Here is a 20,102-nt window from a genome sequence, read left to right on the forward strand (position 1 = left end):
CCATATTGGACAACACAGATAAAGAACGTTTCCATCATCACAGAAAGGTCTGTAGGCCAGCGCTGCCTTAGTGCACTGTTGTTTATAAAAAGCCTTCCTGATCCCCAAACTCACTCTCAATCTCTCCAGCTGTTTTCATCGGTCACCTCCAGCGGTTTTTGGAGATGTGGGTGACCAAATCAAACTTGTTCTATGACCAGAGGAAGAGACCATCCATTTAACCTCGATATGTCCTAAATCCAGCAGACTTCAGCTCAAGTGGGAGGCAGCAAACCCACCAACACACGCGAAGGTGGCGAGAAGGTAACCAGCAGGGCGGAGGCACTGCATGGTACAGGAGCGCTAACAGGTATCAGAAAACCTCACCCACGTCATCGTGTGCAGAAGAGTTGCTGATTCACACCAGGAAACCTGACCTCAGTCCAGGAACCCGAGGGATGCCAAGCCTGGCTCCTGTCTTGACCGACACAGTGAGACCAGGCAGACTTAGCCTGCTCAAAACTAGCTGAGCCAGGACAGCCTGAAGGTCGCTGCTGCCCAGAAGAAACAGGGAAATACCTGACTTCACAGGAGGCCACCGGGTTCCAACTCAGCTATAACCACACCCACCATTCAAATCTTCTGGGGCGTGCCTCACTGGTGAAATAAATCAGAGGTGGGGACCAAAAATAGTGATCTTTCCAGCTCCCCAAGTCATCACTTGGCTTGGAATTTTCTCCTTCCATTCCTGGTCTCACAATCTGTGGTTCAATTAAGAAAATATGGAACCAGATTACAAGATAGAGGCATAAAGAGCAGCCTGATACATGTCTGTCTGCTTCATAAGGTATTTTAAAGAGAGTGTTTAAATCCATTGTCAATATTGAAAAAGAATGAGATTTTTACATTAAAATATAGTTTTGAGGATTATCTTGAAAAATGGAAAGATCTGGCCTCTCTGGGGTCCCATTCTAGTGTAGTAGCAATGAGCTAAAGCTGAAATAACACCCCCCCAACCCCCCACCAAGTCTGATGGGTGTGTACCCTCCAACTGCCACAGCCCTTACCACTCCCTGTAACAGTACGCCTAGCTCACTTCTCTTTTATTTACAAGAATCACATCGGGGAGGAGTTTAATTCACAGAACTGTAGAATCACTTGAAAAAGAGTAACCATTTGTTTCTGATTTGAGACAGTAGACATTTCATTCCAGGGTGCCATCTGATTTGTTTAGTTTGTTTGTTTTTGCTGCTCTGACGTTTCTTCTGGTGTTTTCTGCCACACCAAAACAAAGACAAAAACAAAACAAACACCCACAGTCAAACCTGTCAGTCTTTTCATTGATGACGTCTGGATTTCTGAGTCATGGTTACAAAAGCCTTTTGCATTTCAAGGTTATAAAAATTTTGTTCATTCTTGTTCTAGTACTTTTATAGTTTTACTTTTGATGTTTAAACTGTTGATCCATTTGGATTTTTTTTCTGGTATATAGTAATAGGAATGGATCTTTTTCTCCCCCCTGATGGCTAACCAGTTGTTCCAGTACCATTCACTGAATACTCTGTCTTTTACCACTGACTTAAGGTGCCATCTGCCCCACGTGCTGAACTTCCTGACATGTTTTGCCTCATTCTGGACTGTACGTTCTCCTCTACTAGTCAATCAGTCTATTCAAATACCTGAACCACACTATTTTGATTATTGAAGCTTTATGCTTCAATACAGGTATGCTTAGTACCTTACCACTCTTCTTTGGTACAGTTTTTCAAGTCTAATCGCCTAGTTCACAGAAAAGGAAACACAAAGTGGTCGAAGATCTGAAAAGATGCTCAACCTTGTACGACACACCTAGAAATTAGTAGCATGCTGAGATACTGTTTTTCTTGTGCGTAAGATTGGCAAAAACTCCAATGTTAGATTACACTGGGGTGGCAAAACATGTACTCTCAGACACTGCTGGCAGGAGTTTAAATTGCTAGGATACCTACGGAGGGTAACTTGGAGATATCCACCACATTTAAATAGGGACTTTCTCCTTGACCCTGAATTCCACTTTTGGGACCCTGCCCATCAGATATACTCGCAGAAAACCAAAATGATATACATATACGGATATTCATAGCCATATTGGTGGTAATTGCAAAAGACTGGAAACACCCAATAAGGAGCTGGTTAAATCATTTACAGCACGCCGTTCAACGGAATAATAGGCATCCGTGGAAAGAATGAGGAATCACTTTCTATAGACTGACTTAGAAAGTTCCCCAAGGTATATAGCTAACTGAAGAAAGCGAAGCGCAGACAGTGTGTATAGTATGTTACCTATGAAAACAAAAATATATACAAGTGTTTTTGCTATAATCTGAGAGGCCATACATTGTGCAAAATTGTGCACTAAAACAATGGGGCCTATGGGAAAAAACAGGGTTGAGGCAGATTGCTCAAAAGCAATGCAACTTAGTAACCACAGCATTAACAAAAGCAATAATAATCCCAATAAAAATAACAGCACAGTGAAAAAATAAATAAGTAAATAAGTACTATACAGAGAAGTGTCACATTAAATACAGGACTTCCCCTTAAAAAGGAGGTGAACGTATCTTGATGGAAGGGGGTATACAGATGACAGAGGTGTTGAACTATGGAAACAAGGGCAAAATGCACAAAGATTGGGGGAAGCTGCAACATAAGTTCTTCAAAAACAGAGCACATGGCCAAATTGAGGTCAGAGGAAAAATACGGGTCACCAGAGACTGAACTGTATTCCTACAAGGCTTGTTGCCTTTACCTGTGCTATGTATTTTGCATTCAGCTGCTGTTACCACACGTGCTGGGGAAAAATGCCAAGGAATCAATGCAGCAGTACCTCCAGTTCTGGCCAAGACTGAGTCCCAGGGACTGGATTTACCCTCCAACAGGAAATAGTTTAAAAACTAGATTGCCAAGACATTGGGCATCAGATATGAAAGACAATGATCCTTGAGAGAGAGGAAACAAGTGGTGACTATAAGACCGTCCCACTGTAGAGAGCTTCCAAGGAGGAGGACCCAGGTGGTACCCACTGATCTCTCTGAATTGAGGAGATGGAGCTGCAAGTCCAGAGAGGCCAAGGTGGTCAGAATTCGCAGAGCAGGGTACCAGAAAAGAGAGGGCTGCACAGAGAGAGTGCGCTGAAGATTTGCAGAGAGTTCCCTGTGACAGTTCACTTGAGAACTGACTAGCACATGCCTGTGAAGAAATCAGTCAAGGTCAGGAGAGAACCACTTGATAAAATTAGAAGGAACAATCCTCAGAGCTCATAACAGAATTGGGAACAGTTCCTGTTCCCACCAGCCCGACTGGAGAACCTCATAATTCATGGGGCATTGGGAGGAATACTCAGAAAGGTGTGCCTCAGTGCTGGGAAAATCTGCTAGGCAGAGACAGCTCTAGACCAGATGCTGCTCTGCTTCCCCTGAACGAAGCTTAAAGCAAGACTTGAAAGACCCAATCTACTTCTATGTAACAACTGCATCTCGGAGCAAAGCTCAAGAATATTCACAGGAATACAAAGCTATCCAGCACCCAACAAGGCAAAATTCACAGGTCTGACATCCAATCAAAACTTATCGAACATGCAAAGAAGCAGGAAAATATAACTTATAATGAGGAGAAAAATCAATGGAAACCTCAAAATGACACAGATGACAGAATTAGTACACAAGCACATTAAAACAGTACTGTATTCAGTCTGTTCAAGGAGCCAGAGGAGACACTGGACATGTTAAGTAGAGACATGGAAGGTAAAAAAAAAAAAAAAAAAAAAAGACCCAAATCAAACTTCTAGAGATGAAAACTATGTATAAGATGAAAAAAAAATGACTGGAGAGTAATCAACAAGCAGATCAGATACTGCAGAAGAAAAGATTAGTGAACTTGAAGACATGGGGGGGAGATATTTGAATAATGGCCAAAAATTTTCTAAACTGGATAAAAACTATAAACTCACAGATCTAAGAAGCTCAATGAACACAAAGCACTAGAATCACGAAGACTCTACACCAAGACCCATGAAAATTAAATTGCTTAAAACCAGTGATAAGGAGAAAATCTTAAAACAAATGAACCAAAATACCTTTGGAGTTATACTGACATCATTTCCTTGTCTATGAATCACATATGAGTTAGTTCTTGTCACAGAACTATGCAATATAATAGACTGTGTTCATGATTGCTTATATTTGCAGAAGGAAATTCTGGATGGGTTCGCGAGAACCTAGCACAGTGGTTAAGTACTGGGGATTTAGAAGCTGAATGGCTGTTGGATGAGGGTGGCATAGAAATTTCTGTAGATGTTTAAAGTAGATAAATGCATAACCTGCTCAAAAATTAATATAAAGGAGTAACTTTAAATGTACCTTTTTTTTCTTATTACAAAAGGAAATACATTGGCAGGAAGGGAACTAGGGAATGATGGCTAATGGGCATGGAGTTTCTTTGGGGGGTGATGAAAATGTTGTGGGATCAAGATAGTGGTGATGGTTGCACAACTTGGTGAATACAGTAAAATCATTGAATTTTACACTTTAAAAGGATGAATTTTATGGTATGTGAATGAATCTCATCAAAAAATAAATTAACTAAAATACAGGAAAAAAAAGGAATACATGCATGTTCATTATTAAAAAAATTACAGAATCAAAGAATTTTAACACAGGAACGGGTCTAATGGTCATTACATCCAGGGCTTCCCAGTGAGCAGAGAACATTAGTGTGGGCAGAGGGTCCCTGTTCAAGTCTACCTGGGAAAACTGACTACTGAATTCTCTTGGAGAGTCACAAGGTGCATCAGTCTGCAAAGGCTCTGAAAAGTCCTGGAGTGAAGACATCTAACTTCATGCTACACACCATTTACCAGATGTGTTTGATGTACTTGACAATGACCTTCCCCAACCTCTTTATTTTTCAGTGAGTATTTGTGAGCGCTAGAGCTGTTGTGAAACACAGATCGTGAAAGTTCAGTGACTTGTCCAAAGTCGCACAGCTTGCTGGTACCAGAAATGGTGCTAGATTTCACAAGTCCAGCACAAACTGACCGCAGAGGTCTTGGGCTGAGACCATTAGCTTAGACCCTTCCACTGGACCTTTGGTTTTCCTACACATCCTCGAATCACACGTTTCCATGTTGCTCCTAAATGGCTCACGTTGGGTTCCGAGGTCAGTATTAACAACCCCTGCCTTTGGTAAATACAAAAGTAATTTCCATAGAAAAAGGCGCTTCCACTGTTATTAAGGCCCCCCTTTAATGCAGATTTCACCAGAAGGGGAGTTGATGCTGATGTGGGTGGCTCAACAGCCTCAAATTGGTATTCCTCTTTTCTCTTACCAAAATTATTTCCTGAAACTAAGAGTTCAGGAAAGAGCAGTGAAGTTGGGAAAAACATAAGACCCTCAAATCTGAAACTAGGATAAAAATAACATTTTACATTTGTAGAGCACTCAGTTTGTGCCAGTGCTGTGCGAAATATTTCACACACATTAACTCATTTAATTATCACGGCACCCCACGTGTAGGTACTACTCGTATCCCCATTTTACAGGGGAAGAAACCGAGGTACTAGGAAGTAACTCAGCTCAAAGTCACAAGCTGGTACATGCATTGCACAACTGGGAATTGAACTCAGCCTGACTTCAGAGTTGCTGCTTTCAACTCTCATGTTACAGAAGCAATGCAAGAAATAATAAAAAGTACACCCAGCCTTGATGGACCTCATCGGATGTGCCCATGGCCGTTCCATCTAGTCCTCCAACAGCCCCATGGGGTCATCTCTCTTGCTATGATGCTAGTTCCACAGGTGAGGGGAGCGAGGCCTGGAGAAGCCAAGCGCCTCACCCAGGTCATGCCTTGGGACACAGCCTAACTGCAACCGGGTCCAGGGCTCTTAACCCCTCTGGGGCACCAGCAAGTTCTTACACCACACTCTCAAGATGTTTTCTTCTCTTTTTAATCTTTGTGGTCACTTCCGTGAACAGCAGTGTTTTAGCAGGAGAAGCCAAAATGGAACAACAACAAAAATCAAACCCATAAGAAATACATTTCAGTTACAAAAACTCCGGGTGAACTTAAAAAAAGAAAATAAACAACCATGAAAAAGCTAAAGGAGTGCCATGAACTTCTCTCTCCTACGTTTCCTGCACATTAGGTGGGGGGCAATGCTATCTAAGCAGATACAGATCTCCAACCACGGCCTTGTGGCAGGCGGAGAGGGCAAGATGGCTCTGCTGAAATGTTTGGAAGTTTCTGAGATCAGGTAGAGGACCTAGGGAGAGGTATCCCAGCTTACTTAATGCTTGATCTGGGACCCTACACAAGCCACTCTGCTGCGGTGCCTCAGTTTACGCATCTGTAAACGATGGAGTGGTCTCTCTCTACTCAGGTTCTTTTTGCTTCTATAAAATGATGATTTTAATTCTCAGAAAGGAAAAGGACTCAGCTCGGCTTCTGAACATGGACCAGTTTTACGCCAAGTCGATACTTTCAGGCCTAAAATTCAGTCTCAATCTCCTTCTTCATTCCCTTCTTTGTCCAAAAAACTAAGCTCAACCAATGTCTTCCATTCTGAAATGCACAGAGAGTAGTTGGAGAGTTTATTTCTCCTCTGGAACAACTTGAAAAAAAAAGTTAATAGGAAGCACATGGGCATGGTGTGTGAGCCTTCTATATGTTTGTGTTTGAAAAAAAAAAATACTTAAGGAGGAATATGTCAGGCTTGCAAAACGCCTGGGCTGTCTCAAGAGCAGTTTATGGCCATTAGCATTAGACTGAAGGCAGTTAATTGGGACAAAGTCCAGCTGGCATTTGGGCCATGAAGACGATAAGAAAATAACCTGGACTATTCCCGCGGTGGGGTGGGAACAGAGCAGCAGATGTTTTTCCATTTGTGAGGGGCTGATGGGGATGGAGGTGGGTTGTGGGGTCTAGGCCAGGGCTCATCCACGGAGGATCATCTTCTAGATGGATCTATGAGAGTGTGGAGGCCAGGGTGGTGTTGGGGTTACGTGCCTGGGCTCTGGAGTGGAACCACCTGGCTTCAAATCCCATTGCCACAGCCATGTGACCTTGGGCAAGCTACTTTACCACGTTGTGCCTCAGTTTTTCCACCTGTAAGATGGGGATAATTACAGAACCTACGTCACAGGGCTACTGGGAAGATCCAGGGGAATGGTGTATACGCAGAGCTAGGGCGGTATCTGGAGTCCTGAAGGAGTACAGGAAATAGCACTTGGAGGACACAGCATAGCCTCTGGAATTCTACTCTGAATCCCAGCTCTCAATACTTATTGGCCCTGGGATCCTTGGGTAAGTCACTTTCCCTCTCTGAGCCTCACGTTCATCATGTGTAAAGCAGAGCTGATGCGGCCCACCTCCTATGGCTGCTGTAAGGACCAGGGGAGAAATAACATATTCTCTATGACCCAGTCCAGGGAGGCCTCCTGCTTCACTTTCCAGTCTCATCTCCCCTACTCACTACACCCAGATTCATGAGACTCCTTTGGACTCTTTCAACACTGTGAGCCTTTTCCTGCCTCCGGGCATTTGCCCTTGCTGGTCCCTCTGTCTGGGCTGTCCAGTCTCCAGCTACTCACAGGCTGTCTTCTTTCCCTCACTCAGGTCTCCCTAACCACCTGGGTAGCGTCCATCACCACTCCTTTCATCATGGCCCATCACACCACCCTGTTTTGGTCCTTCACGAGATTTAGCACAATCTGTAAGGATCGATTTGCTTAATTGATCATTGTCTGTCTCCTTAGAAGCCCTGAGGCAGTCAGTTCCATTTCTATAAAAAGAGCTGAAAAAAACTGGTTGAGAGGGACCCAAATGCAAGTTCAAGTTCAGTGTCTTCACAAGCCTTTATGATCAGGATTGTGTCATAATTCACTCTCCATTTGAGGAGGGGTCACAGCAGCTTATTCCCTTCAGTGGGACTCAGAAAGACCGCCCGGGGAGACAGAGATGACAGCCGAAGCAGAGGAGGCAGGAGGTACCATGGCGAAAAGCAGGCTTTGAGTGAGCATTGGCTTTGGGGATTCACCAGACCCCCAAGAGACTTGATGCAACCTGTTTCCCACTGCACTTGCAATAAAATCTAAGCTCCTTGCCCTGACGCTGGGCAGGTCAGGCATTCCCTCCCTCTATGACGCAGTTTCTCCTCCTATAAAATGGGAATTATGCCAGAACCAACACTTTGGAGTGTCAGGAAGGCTGTATGAGATGATTAGCCACCTCGTGTGGCACGTGGTGAGTGCTTGGTCAATGTTAGCTGACGGTGTCATCAACAAACTCTGTTGCAGATCTTTACATGGAAGCTATTCCAAGGTCTGGGCATTAATGCTCATCACCCCCGTTCCTTTACGTACCCCTAAGATCACTTGCTGTCTCTTCACAATGCTTTTTCCTGAAAGGCTGCCCTTGACATCCATTTAAATTGTTTCCTTAATTAAAAAGACGAAGCGGCAATACCTGTAATTCTTTTTTTTAAAGAAAAGTAGCATCATGCATTAGCCCACCTCCTCGTCATTGCTCTTTCGGTTTTGCATAGTACTTTTCAGACTGTTGGTGGTCATTTTTACCAGCTTTCATGAAGAAAAAAAATACCAGGGTGAGGATCCCCCAAATTACTGCCACCAGCCCTCTGCTCCATGCATCAGCTCCAACATGCTCCCCATGGGGCACCAGAGAAGAGAAGGGGCCTTTGGATGGTAACAGAGTGCAGGTGGGCACAGGAGAATCCAGCAGGCCGGTTTCTTAGGGTATGCGGGGTGGGAGTCACACACTGGAGTTTCTTCCCTTTCTAAGGCTACCCAGTGGGGATGCAGAGCCCAGAACTTCCTGCCTGGAATAATAGCTCCTTTACCTACTGTCCAGTATTCCCAACACCAGGCATTTCTCTGAGCCTACAATGGACTTGCCTGTCCCATCACAGTTAAAATCAAAGCCAACACCTTCCCTCAGTCCTCAAGGCCCTGCATGATTCGGCCCTGCTCTCTCCCCAAGGCTCTCTCCTCTCACATGCCCCTGACCCTGCTTCCGCCCCACTGGCTCCTATTCTGTGCCTCGAACACATTAAGACACTTCCCTCCATACAGCTTTTGCAAGGGCTGTTCCCTCTGCCTGGAATGCTCTTCCCACAGGTCTGCACATGGCTGGTTCTGCCTCATACTTTGGGTCTCTGTCCAATGTCATGTCTTCAAAGAGCCTTCCCCGATGACTCTATCTAAAGTTACCTCTCCCACCTCTCCTGACCCCTCAACTATTCGTCACTCTCTATCTGAACACCACTTTTATTTGCTTCATCACATTCAACACCTCTTATTTGCTGCCTTGTTGATTGTCAGTCTCTCCCTCCTGCCCTGTAATTGCCATGAGGGCAGAAGTCGTATCTCCTCTGTCCACCACTGCAACTCTAGTACTTGAGATAGATCCTGGCACACAGTAGGTTCTCAGTAAAACTGCTAAATAAACGAATGAACGACTGGACACCCAGCTCAGGCAGCGCCTTAGAGACGGCAGGGAGGGGCCGCAGCGCCACACTCACCGTGCATCTGGTAGGTGTACGGGCTCTGTCCAGTGGGGGCGGTGCTGAAGCTGGAGCCATAGCTGAGGAATCCACTCTGGCCAGGGGAATGGTTCAAGCTGTCTTCTGTCTTGATGCCTTGGAAGGAGGAGAAAGAAGCACCAGGCACACATAATTAGGATGCTTCCTTGTCACCCGCAGAAGAGCTACTGCGTCAAGACAGCACGTGGTTTTATCAGCTTCCAGACTGGTTGCAAACTGGTGGTTTGTGAGCTGAAGTTAGCCTACACACGTGTCTTGCTTGGCCTGCGTATTTTAAAGGAAAATCTGAAATTGGTTGTTTTCGTTTAAAAATCAGGAGATTTCTCCAAAAAATCTAGACTTATGGCTTCTCTTGAGCAACAGGATGGCCTAGAAACCTCATCCCTGTGTTCGCGTGTGATGACAGGCTGCCCCCGTAGCTCCCGATTTGTGTGTTTCCCAGGTCACCATGGAGCCCATATTGTCTCTGAGACATGGAGGCTAGTTTTAAGGTACTATTTTTTCATTGCAGTTTTTTGGTGTTTTTTCGTCCTAGGACACGTTCAAAAGTGCGAAAGGGAAAGGCAGGCTAAGAGCGTCTCATGTTTTGCACACGCAGTCAGCTTCAGGCTTCCTGCCTGGCCCTGAGGGTAGTGAGTTTACAACCCCTTACTCCAAGGACTAGCTCCATGTATGGCTTAAAAGTACATCAGGATTTGGGGTGAAGGTATTACATGAACCATCTCTCCTCTGTAAAGATGATGCCCCTTCACCCTAAGACACACTCCCCACTCTTCTCATGGGTGGACCTGCTTATCCAAAGGCCACAGTTACAAATCTGCCTTCTGTTTCAGCCAAACCCTGACATGCTTCCCCAAGGCACGGGCACCAATTCCATGAGCCACTGGCTGGAGAAGGAATTGTATTGAGGGAGGAGGCTGACCCGCCAGTAGCCCATACATTGTATTTTTATTGAAAATATAATCAACTTTGCTTACCTTTGTCTTATAGGTGTACGATAGTATTTCAATACTATTTAAATTTGAATTTTTAAAAAAGAACTCTGCTAGTTCTGGGGATGGTTTTGTAGCTATGGTTTCCCTCCTTCTCACCCATTCACCCCCATAAATGAAGAGAATGCTTAGCGAGGTAAAAATGATGGATTTTGAGTCAAGCGGTCTGCGCTGGCATCCGGGATGGTTTGCTTCTTTACTTGGTGACCTGGACAGTTTCTCCTTCAACCCCAGCCTGGAAGTCCCCTCCCTTATGAAATAAGATGCTGACCCCCACTGGCAGGATTGTTGGGAGATGAAAAGAAGGGGAAAGAATGAACATATAAAGCTGTGGGTGAGGTACTTAGAAGCACACACCTCTTTCATCTTCACAACAATCCCATGAGACAGGCAATATTACTTTCCCTATTTTAAAGATGTGGAGACTGGGGTTCAGAAAGCCAGGTCACTCGATCAGCTTCTTGTAATCAGCAGGTAACTCTGAAGTCTAGGTTTTCTTTTCCTTCTCTTGATACCTCTCAATAATGGGTGTGAAAGGATTTTCTGCACTAGATGGTGCTCAATTTCAGTGATGGTAGTGACGACAGCAACAAGCTATATTTATACGGCACCTTCTTTTGCTTCATCTGCCAGGGATGGTTAACGGTGTATTCAGTACAGTCTGTCTCCTGGTGCAACTAGAGTCAAATCTAAACTCCTTGGGTGACGTGTTCCTACGTGGGCTCTGCTCACCCCTCTGACCTCCGCCTTCTCCAGGCTCCCTCCTCCCTCTGCTCAAGCCGTGTTCTCAGTCACTTCACTCATTTTAGTGTCTGAATGGAAATTCAAAGTAAGGAACATCACTGCTCATTCAGCCAGTCTCCTGATGATGGATTCTAGGTCGATTCCAATTTTTTTTTTTTCTATCACAATCCAAGATAGAATGGACAACATTATAATGTTTGTCTCGGATGGATACAAGAAGAGGAATTGCTAAGTCAGAGGGTACATACATTTTTCATTTTTAACTAGACACAGACAAAACTGCAAGAATATGTCTTTCGACTCAGGGCCTTTGCACATGCTCTTCTCTCTGCCCTGGAATGCACTTCCCTCCACCCCCTTCTTTATCGGGCTAATGCCTTCTCATCCTTGATTTCTCAGCTTAAATGTTGCTCCCCCAGAAAGGTCTTCCATGACCTGAGTCAGCCCCCTGATTACTCCCTCCAGAGCACCCAGTTTTTTCTATGGCTCTCATCACAGTTCATGGGCTTAACATCTGTTCTTTCCTTAGGCTGAGAGCTCCAGGAGGGTGGGGGCTGGGCTGGGCTGGTCCACTGTGACATCCCCACACCTGGCTCAGTGCCAGGCGCACAGCAGGTGCTCAATAAATACCTGTCGAATGAATGAATGAATATGGAAGAAAACAAATGAAAAAATTTCACCTCTCCTTCTGTTTGCTGAAGTGGATGGATCATAAAATTCTAACCCATGAGAAAGGGGAGAGAATATGGTGGAGGCACACAAAAGGCTTAGTTCTGTAAATCAGGGTTGCCCATATTTGGTCCATGAACCAGTCACCAGCTCATGATGAGAAAGCACAGAAATTGAGAAGTAAGTATTTAGAAACTTGCATAGCAACTTGAAATTGCTATGGCATCTAAGGTCATATCTCTAGGCTTCTATTTTGTATGAGTTTTTTTTTAATTTCATTTTCTCTAGTAATTATTTTTGTTGCATTTTACCAAAGAGTCAGTCCATGATGAATTAGAAATTAAAAAGCAAAAAGCCCAAAACTGGTCTTTTACCTCCAGGTGAGAAGCACTGCTCTAAGAGATTCAGTTCAAAGGAAATCTGGTGATGGTCTGGTCTGAGGACAGGCTGGTGGCATCAGCTCTCCTGCCCTCTAAGCATTTCTCATGAATATCTTTATAGCAAAGAGAACAAGGCCTCCAAAGATGCTCAAGAACTACCTACAGGTTCCACTGTCTTCAGCTCACGGGAGTACAGAAGGGAGCATGTGCATTTCAAAGAGGTTGTCAGCCAGAGATGCACTGGGCATTCATTCATTCATTTCACAAACATGCAAAATAATACTCTACACCTGGGGTCAGCTAACTCTGGCCCATGGGCCGAAGGTGATCTGCTACCTGTTTTTGTAAATGAAGTTTTATTGAAACACAGATACAGGCATGCCTCAGAGATATTATGGGTTCAGTTCCAGACCACCACAATAAATCAAATATTGCAATGAAGCAAGTCACAAGGATTTTCTGGTTTCCTAGTGCATGTAACAGTTATGTTTACACTATACTGTAAATTAGCAACTGAATTTGTGTAATACTCTAAATCCTTTGTTGTCATTTCTATAATCTTCACAGCATCTTCACCAGGAATAGATTCCATCTCAAGAAACCACTTTATTTGCTCATCCATAAGAAGCAACTCCTCATCCAGTTTTATCATGAGTTTGCAGAAATTTAGTCCCGTCTTCAAGGACCCCACTTCGAATTCTGGTTCTCTTGCTATTTCTGCCACATCTGCAGTTACTTCATTTCCTTCACTGAAGTCCTGAACTTCTCAAAGTCATCCATTAGTGTTGGAATCAACTTCTTCCAAACTGCTATTAATGTTGACATTTTGACCTCTTCCCATGAATCACCATCTAGACTGGTGAATGCTTTCCTGAAGGCTTTCAATTCACTTTGCCCAGATCCATCAGAGGAATCACTATCTAAACCAACAACAGCCTTACAAAATGTGTTCCTGAATAATAAGATTTGAGAGTTGAAATTACTCCTGATCCATGGGCTGCAGAGTGGACGCTGTGTTAGCAGGCATAAAAACAACATTCGTCTCATTGTACATCTCCATCTTAGCTCTGGGGTGACCAGGTGCATGACCAATGAGCAGTAATATCTTGAAAGGGATCTTTTTTTCTGAGAGCTAGGTCTCAACAGCGGGCTTAAAATATTCAGTAAACCATGCTGTAAATGGATGTGTTCTCATTCAGGCTTTGTTGTTCCATTTATAGAGCACAGGCAGAGTAGATTTAGCATAATTCTTAAGGGCCCTAGGCTTTTCAGGATAGTAAATGAACACTGGCTCCAACTTAAAGTCATCAGCTGCATTAGCCCCTAACAAGAGAGTCAGACTGTCCTTTGAAGCTTTAAAGCCAGGCATTGACTTCTCCTCTCTAGCTATGAAAGTTCTAAATGGCATTTTTTTTTCCAGGTATGTGGTAAATTAGTGTTTCCTTTGTTTTATTTTAATTACAATTTCTTTCCTACTCAGAAACATTTTCAAAGTATGATATCTGCGTCACTTAAAAAAAAACAATGGAAATAAATAGCACAGACATAAAGAATGATAAGGATGTGTGTTTCATGGAGCATCCTAAATACCTATTTGAAAATTCTGAAGTATTTGGAATATTTTCTTATTGAATATCTTAACTGTACATATCTATCGCTGAGACATTTAACTGTACATATATATCACTGAGACATTTATTTTAAACTAAAAAGTTCTTCCTTGTTTGTAAAAGTAGTACATACCAGGCTTCATTGCATTTTTCTTTAAATATCCACAGTTGTTTTGTATATACTGTCAGAGTACAAGATTAATTATTTCTAAAGGGAATGAAACCTACGGAAAAGGAACAAAATTAACTTAGCAAAATTCCCTTTTATTCAACAGAGCTATGGCACAGAAAAAAACAAAACAAAAAAATAAACAAGCGAGACAGATGGATGGGTAGGGTCAAAAAAGGGAGGAGAAAGGATAGGACCAGATCCTAGTGAGCTGCAAATCTCACCAGAGGGTTGATGGAAATTGAGATTGGTGGATCAGGCCAGGAGACAGAGCTAAGTAGGAGAGGAGTTCTTAATAGAATCAAAAAGAGGGTTGGAAGTTAGGAAAGAGTAGTAGTAAATGTGATCATATGGAAAAGGGAATGGGTTCTTAAACCTGATACATAGCATCTTGTGAACATTAAAATATCTCTACAAGGATAGGTGTGTGCCTTCCACATTTCCCTCCAGGCTGTTCTGAATGTGCCTTGAATTCATATTCCACAGTTGCAGAACGAACTGCCACAAACTTAGTGGCTGAAAACAAAACTCATTTTTTCACTCACAATCCTGTAGGTCAGAAGTCTGGGTGGGCTCAGCTGGGTTCCATGCTTAGAGTCTCACAAGGCTGAAATCAAAGTTTTGGGCAAACTGGGCTCTTATGTGGGAGCTCTGGGGAAGCATCCATTTCCAGGCTCATTCAGATTCTTGGAAAAATCCAGTTCCTGTATCTGCAGATTTGAAATCCCTTCATCCTTGCTGGCTGTCAGCTGGGGACCATTTTTGGCTCCTGGATTCCACCTCATTCCCTCTCACCCCCTCCATCTTCCAATCAGTAACGTTCCATCAAGTCCTTTCCATGACTTCCATCTCTCTGACTTCCTCTTCTGTCGCCAGCCACAGAAAACTTTCTGCTAAATGGCATTTTCGAATCAAAGGCTCCATCTACATTGATAATCTGTTGTCTAGTGTAGCCACCTTTATGACTTATCTTAGCTAGATCTTCTGGGTAACTTGCTGCAGCTTCTACATCAGCACTTGCTGCTTCACCTTGCACGTTTACGTCATGAAGCTGGCTTCTTTCCTTAAACCTCATGAACCCACCTCTGCTAGCTTTAAACTTTTCTTCTACAGCTTCCTCACCTCTCTCAGCCTTCAGAGAATTGACGAGAGTTAGGGCCTTGTGCTGGATTAGTCTTTGGCTTAAGGGGATGTTGTGGCTGCTTTGATCTTCTATTCAGACCACTAAAACTTTCTCCTTACCAGCAATAAGGCTGTTTCACTTTCTTACCATTCATGTGTTCACTGCAGTGGCACTTTTTAATGTCCTTCAAAACTTTTTCCTTTGTATTCACAACTCGGTTAACTGTTTGGCGCCAGAGGCCCAGCTTTCAGTCTGTCTTGGCTTTTGACATGCCTTCCTCACTAAGCTTAATCATTTTTCGTTTTTTCTTAATTTAAAGTGAGATATGCACGACTCTTTGTTTTTCACTTGAATACTGTGAGGCCATTGTAGGGTTATTAATTGGCCTAATTTCATATTGTTGTGTGTCAGGGAATAGGGAGGCCCGAGGAGAGGGAGAGAGATGGGGGAAATGGCTGGTTGGTGGGGCAGTCAGTACACAACATTTATTGACTAAATGCGCCGTCTTATATGGGCACATTTCATGGAGCCCCCAAACAATTACAATAGTAACACCAAAGACCACTGATCACAGATCACCATAACAAATATAGTAATAATAATGCAAAAGTTCAAAATATTGCCAAATTGCCAAACTGTGACACAGAGACACGAAGTGAGCAAATGCTGTCGTAAAAATGGCACCAGCAGACTTGCTGGAAGCAGGGTTGCCACAAACCTTCAATTTGTAAAAAACGCAGTACCTATGAAGTGTAATAAAGCGAAGTGCAATAAGACAAGGTATGTCTGTACACCCATTCGTTTATGTATTATCTGTGGCTGCTTTCAAGATACAGGGTAGACCTGAATAGTTCTGATAGACACTGTATGGCCTGCAAAGGAAAAAACATTTATTATCAGGCTCTTTACAGAAAAAGACTGCCGACCTCTATTCTTCATAAAGTAATGCAGAGCAATGATAAACAGCAAATCCAGGGGCGAAATGTTGGATGACCATGTTGGATGGTCAGCTCATGGGTATTTGTAGTGCTACTCTTTACACTTTTAATATGTCTTAAATGTTGCATAATACATTGAGAAAAAAATACTCCACACTCCTGACCTCCTTGCCTCTAGTTTGCTCAACTGTGTTATTATTTCCCCGCAGCTATTTAAACAAAGGTAATAATGCTATTTGCCAAGGAGCAAGGAGAAAAGTTTCCTAACAAGATTCAGCAAGGTTTGTCCAGACAGTGAGCAAACACTGCTTGCTCAGGCACAGGCATATGTGAAGGGAAAGGGTTTTTTTATCCCAGCTGTCGTTACTTAGTGATGTGGACATTCCAGGTGTGTGTGTGTAGCAGCCTGATTCAGCTGTACTGACTGAACATTTCCCTTGGGCCAGGCCCTGTGAGCTAAACCCTTTATAGAGATCAGGAGTTGACACATGATGGCCCACTGCCTGTTTATGTAAATAAAGTTTTATTAGAACACAGACACACCCATTAGTTTACATATTGTTTGGCTGCTTTCATGCTTCAATGGCAGTGTTGAGTGGCCCAGAAAGCTGAAAATATTTATGATCTGGCCCTTTACAGAGAAAAGGTAGCTGATCCCCAATGTAGATGATCTCATTTAATGCAACAACATTCGTTAGGAAGCCAGACTTAGGAGGAAAACTGCCCAGAGTCTGAGGACCAGCAAGGGACAGAGGTGAGGTGTGAACCTAGAACGTGTGATCTTACCACTTACGCTGTATTGTTAGGGCACAGAGCCTCTGAAGGTAACTGGGACTGTAAAATGACTTTGAACCAAATTAATTTCCACCGGATGCCATGTTTTGTCTGGGAACAGGGTTAGTTTTCTCTTTCATGCTGAAAAATAATCCAGCTTCATGTTTCTTGGCTGTCAGCCAGGCAGGGTAACTTACGTGTGATTTTATCACAAGCCTTCTGGCACAGGAGGGACAGAAGTTAGAAGAGATGCCCACACCAGTTGGCCAAGGTCTGTCATAGGTAATCCCCCAGGATTTCTGGAATGTGTGCTCAGGCAGTGGAGCTCAGCAGTGAAGGGCTTAGACTCCAGATCCAGGCTGCCTGGGTATAATTCCACCTCTGCCACCGACCAACTGGGGGACCTTGGGTGAGTTATTTATCCTCTCTGAGCCTCCATTTATTTATACCTTGAAAGAGGATAACGATGGGACTTCCCTTGGAGGGCTGAGTGGGGGTTTAAAAGGACAAGTAGACACAGAGCCCTGAGAACTGTGGGTGGCAGCATCTCAGTGATGCAGCATCTCAAAGATGCAGTATCTCAGGGAATACCCTGGGGGTCCAGTGGTTAGGACTTCATGCTTTCACTGCTGAGGGTCTGGTTTCAGTCCCTGGTCAGGGAACTAAGATCCCACAAGCTGTGTGGTGCAGCCAAAAAAGAAAAGCGTTTTTTTTTTTTTTGAAGATGCAGCATCTCAGTGGTGCAGCAACTCAATGATGCACATCTCAAAGATGAAGCATCTCAGTGATACAGCATCTCAGTGATGGTGTCCATGACCAACGCCTGACCAGGTGCTCTGTGACTTGTCACTCCTAACTCCACAACTGCTCTTGAATATGTCTACTTCTGTCTGTTCACTGCCCCCCAGGTCTCCACATGGCTCTACTCCAGACTTTATCAGTCTCCCAACCTACCTTCCTGTTTCTCCTCTCGCTTCCCTCCAATTCAACCTCCCCACAGCAGCCAAAGTGATCTTTAAAAAACCCAGATTGTATCAGATAGCCCTGTGTTTATAAATCTGCCAGTGAGTTCCTGCTTCACTTGGAATAAAATCCTTCCCAGGCGCTAAGGCTCTGCCCACCTCGCCTACCTCATCTGTGTACTGTGTTCCAGCCACTGGGCTTCCTGGATTTGCCAAGTCCATCTTCCCAGGGGTGGTTGCCTCGGCCTGGACACCCTCCCTCCCGTGCTTACGAATGGTCACCTCTCAGTTCTCAGCTGAATCAGCTCCTCATGTAAAAGGCCTTCCCTGGCGCTAGAACCTATATTAAACCTTGCTTGTTCTTTACCCTTTCACAGCCTTCTTGTCTTCCTTTATATCACGCATCATAATTTGAAATAACACCTACAATTTTTAAAAGTTCATGTAATTTCTTTCTTCCTCTAGGCTAGGGGTTGCAAACTTAAATGTCTTCAGGGGACAGGCAGCTAACTCAAGTGAGTAATGAGGGTGGGGGAGGACTGTGGTGAACACAGGCTAATAGGGTCAGCCCTACTCAGAGCCACCTACTCCTGACACAAAAAATGTGGGCCCAATGCCGCCCGATCATCTGTCGTTTTTTAAAAAGACATTAGGAATACAAACTTCTATGTAAACATTTCCCATTTAAAAATTGGCAATTAATTTTTTAAATGTCAAGTATATTTTATAGGTTAAAAAAAATATCCAAGGGCCACATTATCTGTTGGCCTTCACTTTCCAGCCTCTGTTCTAGACTGTAAGCTCCACAAACACAGGGCCCATTCTGCTTGTTGACCATTGTATACTCAGCACACGACCCAATGCTGAATGAATGAATGAATGAATGAACAAAAGAACAGGGCAGAGGAAGGGAGGGAGAAGAGGGAGGAAAAAAATTCAAGATTCAGTCTCTGCACTGAAGCCACACCATCTAGTTGGCAAGACAAGATGATCTGATTAATTTAACCGTTGAAGAAGCTGAGGTGTGGAGAAGCCAGGGGCAGTTGAGTCTGGAAGGAAGGCCTCCTGCCTGCAATCCTGTTCTTTCCACTGGATACCATGGATTTGGGTGGATCGGAAAGCCATCTGTATGGATGTCTGTGCTTTCTGCCTGACCCCTCCTCCTCTGGGGACTACCCCTTCCTCACACTCAGATCAGTTCTCTGGGGTGAGCCTGACCTGATCATTGGTGCCATGGGTGGACATGGGGCCATCCAGAGCATTCCATCTTTCTGCCCCAGGGTCTGACCATAGGAGTCCAGGTAAAGAGATCTCTGGGACAATGTGGCAAATCCTGGACAGCGGAGGCTCTCTTTTTGGGGAGTTCCAGCCTGGAACTGCTAGGGCTGCCTTTGGCACCACAGTGGAGAGCCTGCCTGAGACGGAAGCCCACACAAAGGGAAGCAGAGAGACTAATTCCTCCTATTATCATACCTGGATCCAACCCTGCCTGAAGCTAAAGCCCTAAGATTTTTCTGCTATGTTTGCAATAAACATCCTTATTTTCTTAAGTTAATTAGCATTGGATTTTTGTTGTTTGCTACCAAAAGGGCTTTGGTTGATACATCAATTAAGATGGGAAGAAATCACATGAATAAAAGCCACAGGGGCTTCCCTGGTGGCGCAGCGGTTGGGGGTCCGCCTGCCGATGCAGGGGACACGGGTTCGTGCCCCGGTCCGGGAAGATCCCACATGCCGCAGAGCGGCTGGGCCCGTGAGCCATGGCTGCTGAGCCTGCGCATCTGGAGCCTGTGCTCCGCAACGGGAGAGGCCACAACAGTGAGAGGCCCGCGTACCGCAAAAAAAAAAAAACCAAAAAAAAAAACCCAGTGTGACGGTTAATCTTATGTGTCAACTTGGACCACGGGGTATCTAGACATTTGGTCACACATTATACTGTGTCTGTGAGGGTGTTTATGGATGAGATTAATTTGAATCAGTGGACTGAGTAAAGCAGATTGCCCTCCCTGATGTTGGTGGGCCCCATCCAATCAACTGGAAACCTGAATAGAACAACAGACTAAGTAAGGGGGAACTCCTTCTGTCTGAGTGCTGAGCTGGGACATTGGTCTTTTCCTGTCTTCAGACTCGAACTGAAAAATGAGCTCTTCCTGGGCTTGGGCCTGC

General features: G+C 44.2%; 1 protein-coding gene across 4 annotated transcripts in view; it reads right to left on the bottom strand.

Moving 5' to 3' along the window:
- EYA2 (EYA transcriptional coactivator and phosphatase 2) overlaps positions 1-20,102 on the bottom strand; it is a 211,790-nt gene that overhangs the window by 137,287 nt on the left and 54,401 nt on the right. For all 4 annotated transcript variants that reach the window (XM_029221778.1, XM_029221777.1, XM_029221776.1 and 1 more), the window contains one exon: positions 9,555-9,671. In XM_029221778.1, the coding sequence (XP_029077611.1) occupies positions 9,555-9,671 (117 nt within the window). The remainder of the gene's footprint in view (positions 1-9,554; positions 9,672-20,102) is intronic.

Source organism: Monodon monoceros, unplaced genomic scaffold (assembly GCF_005190385.1).
Source record: "Monodon monoceros isolate NGI ecotype Baffin Bay Population unplaced genomic scaffold, NGI_Narwhal_1 Super_Scaffold_13, whole genome shotgun sequence".
Taxonomy (NCBI): domain Eukaryota; kingdom Metazoa; phylum Chordata; class Mammalia; order Artiodactyla; family Monodontidae; genus Monodon; species Monodon monoceros.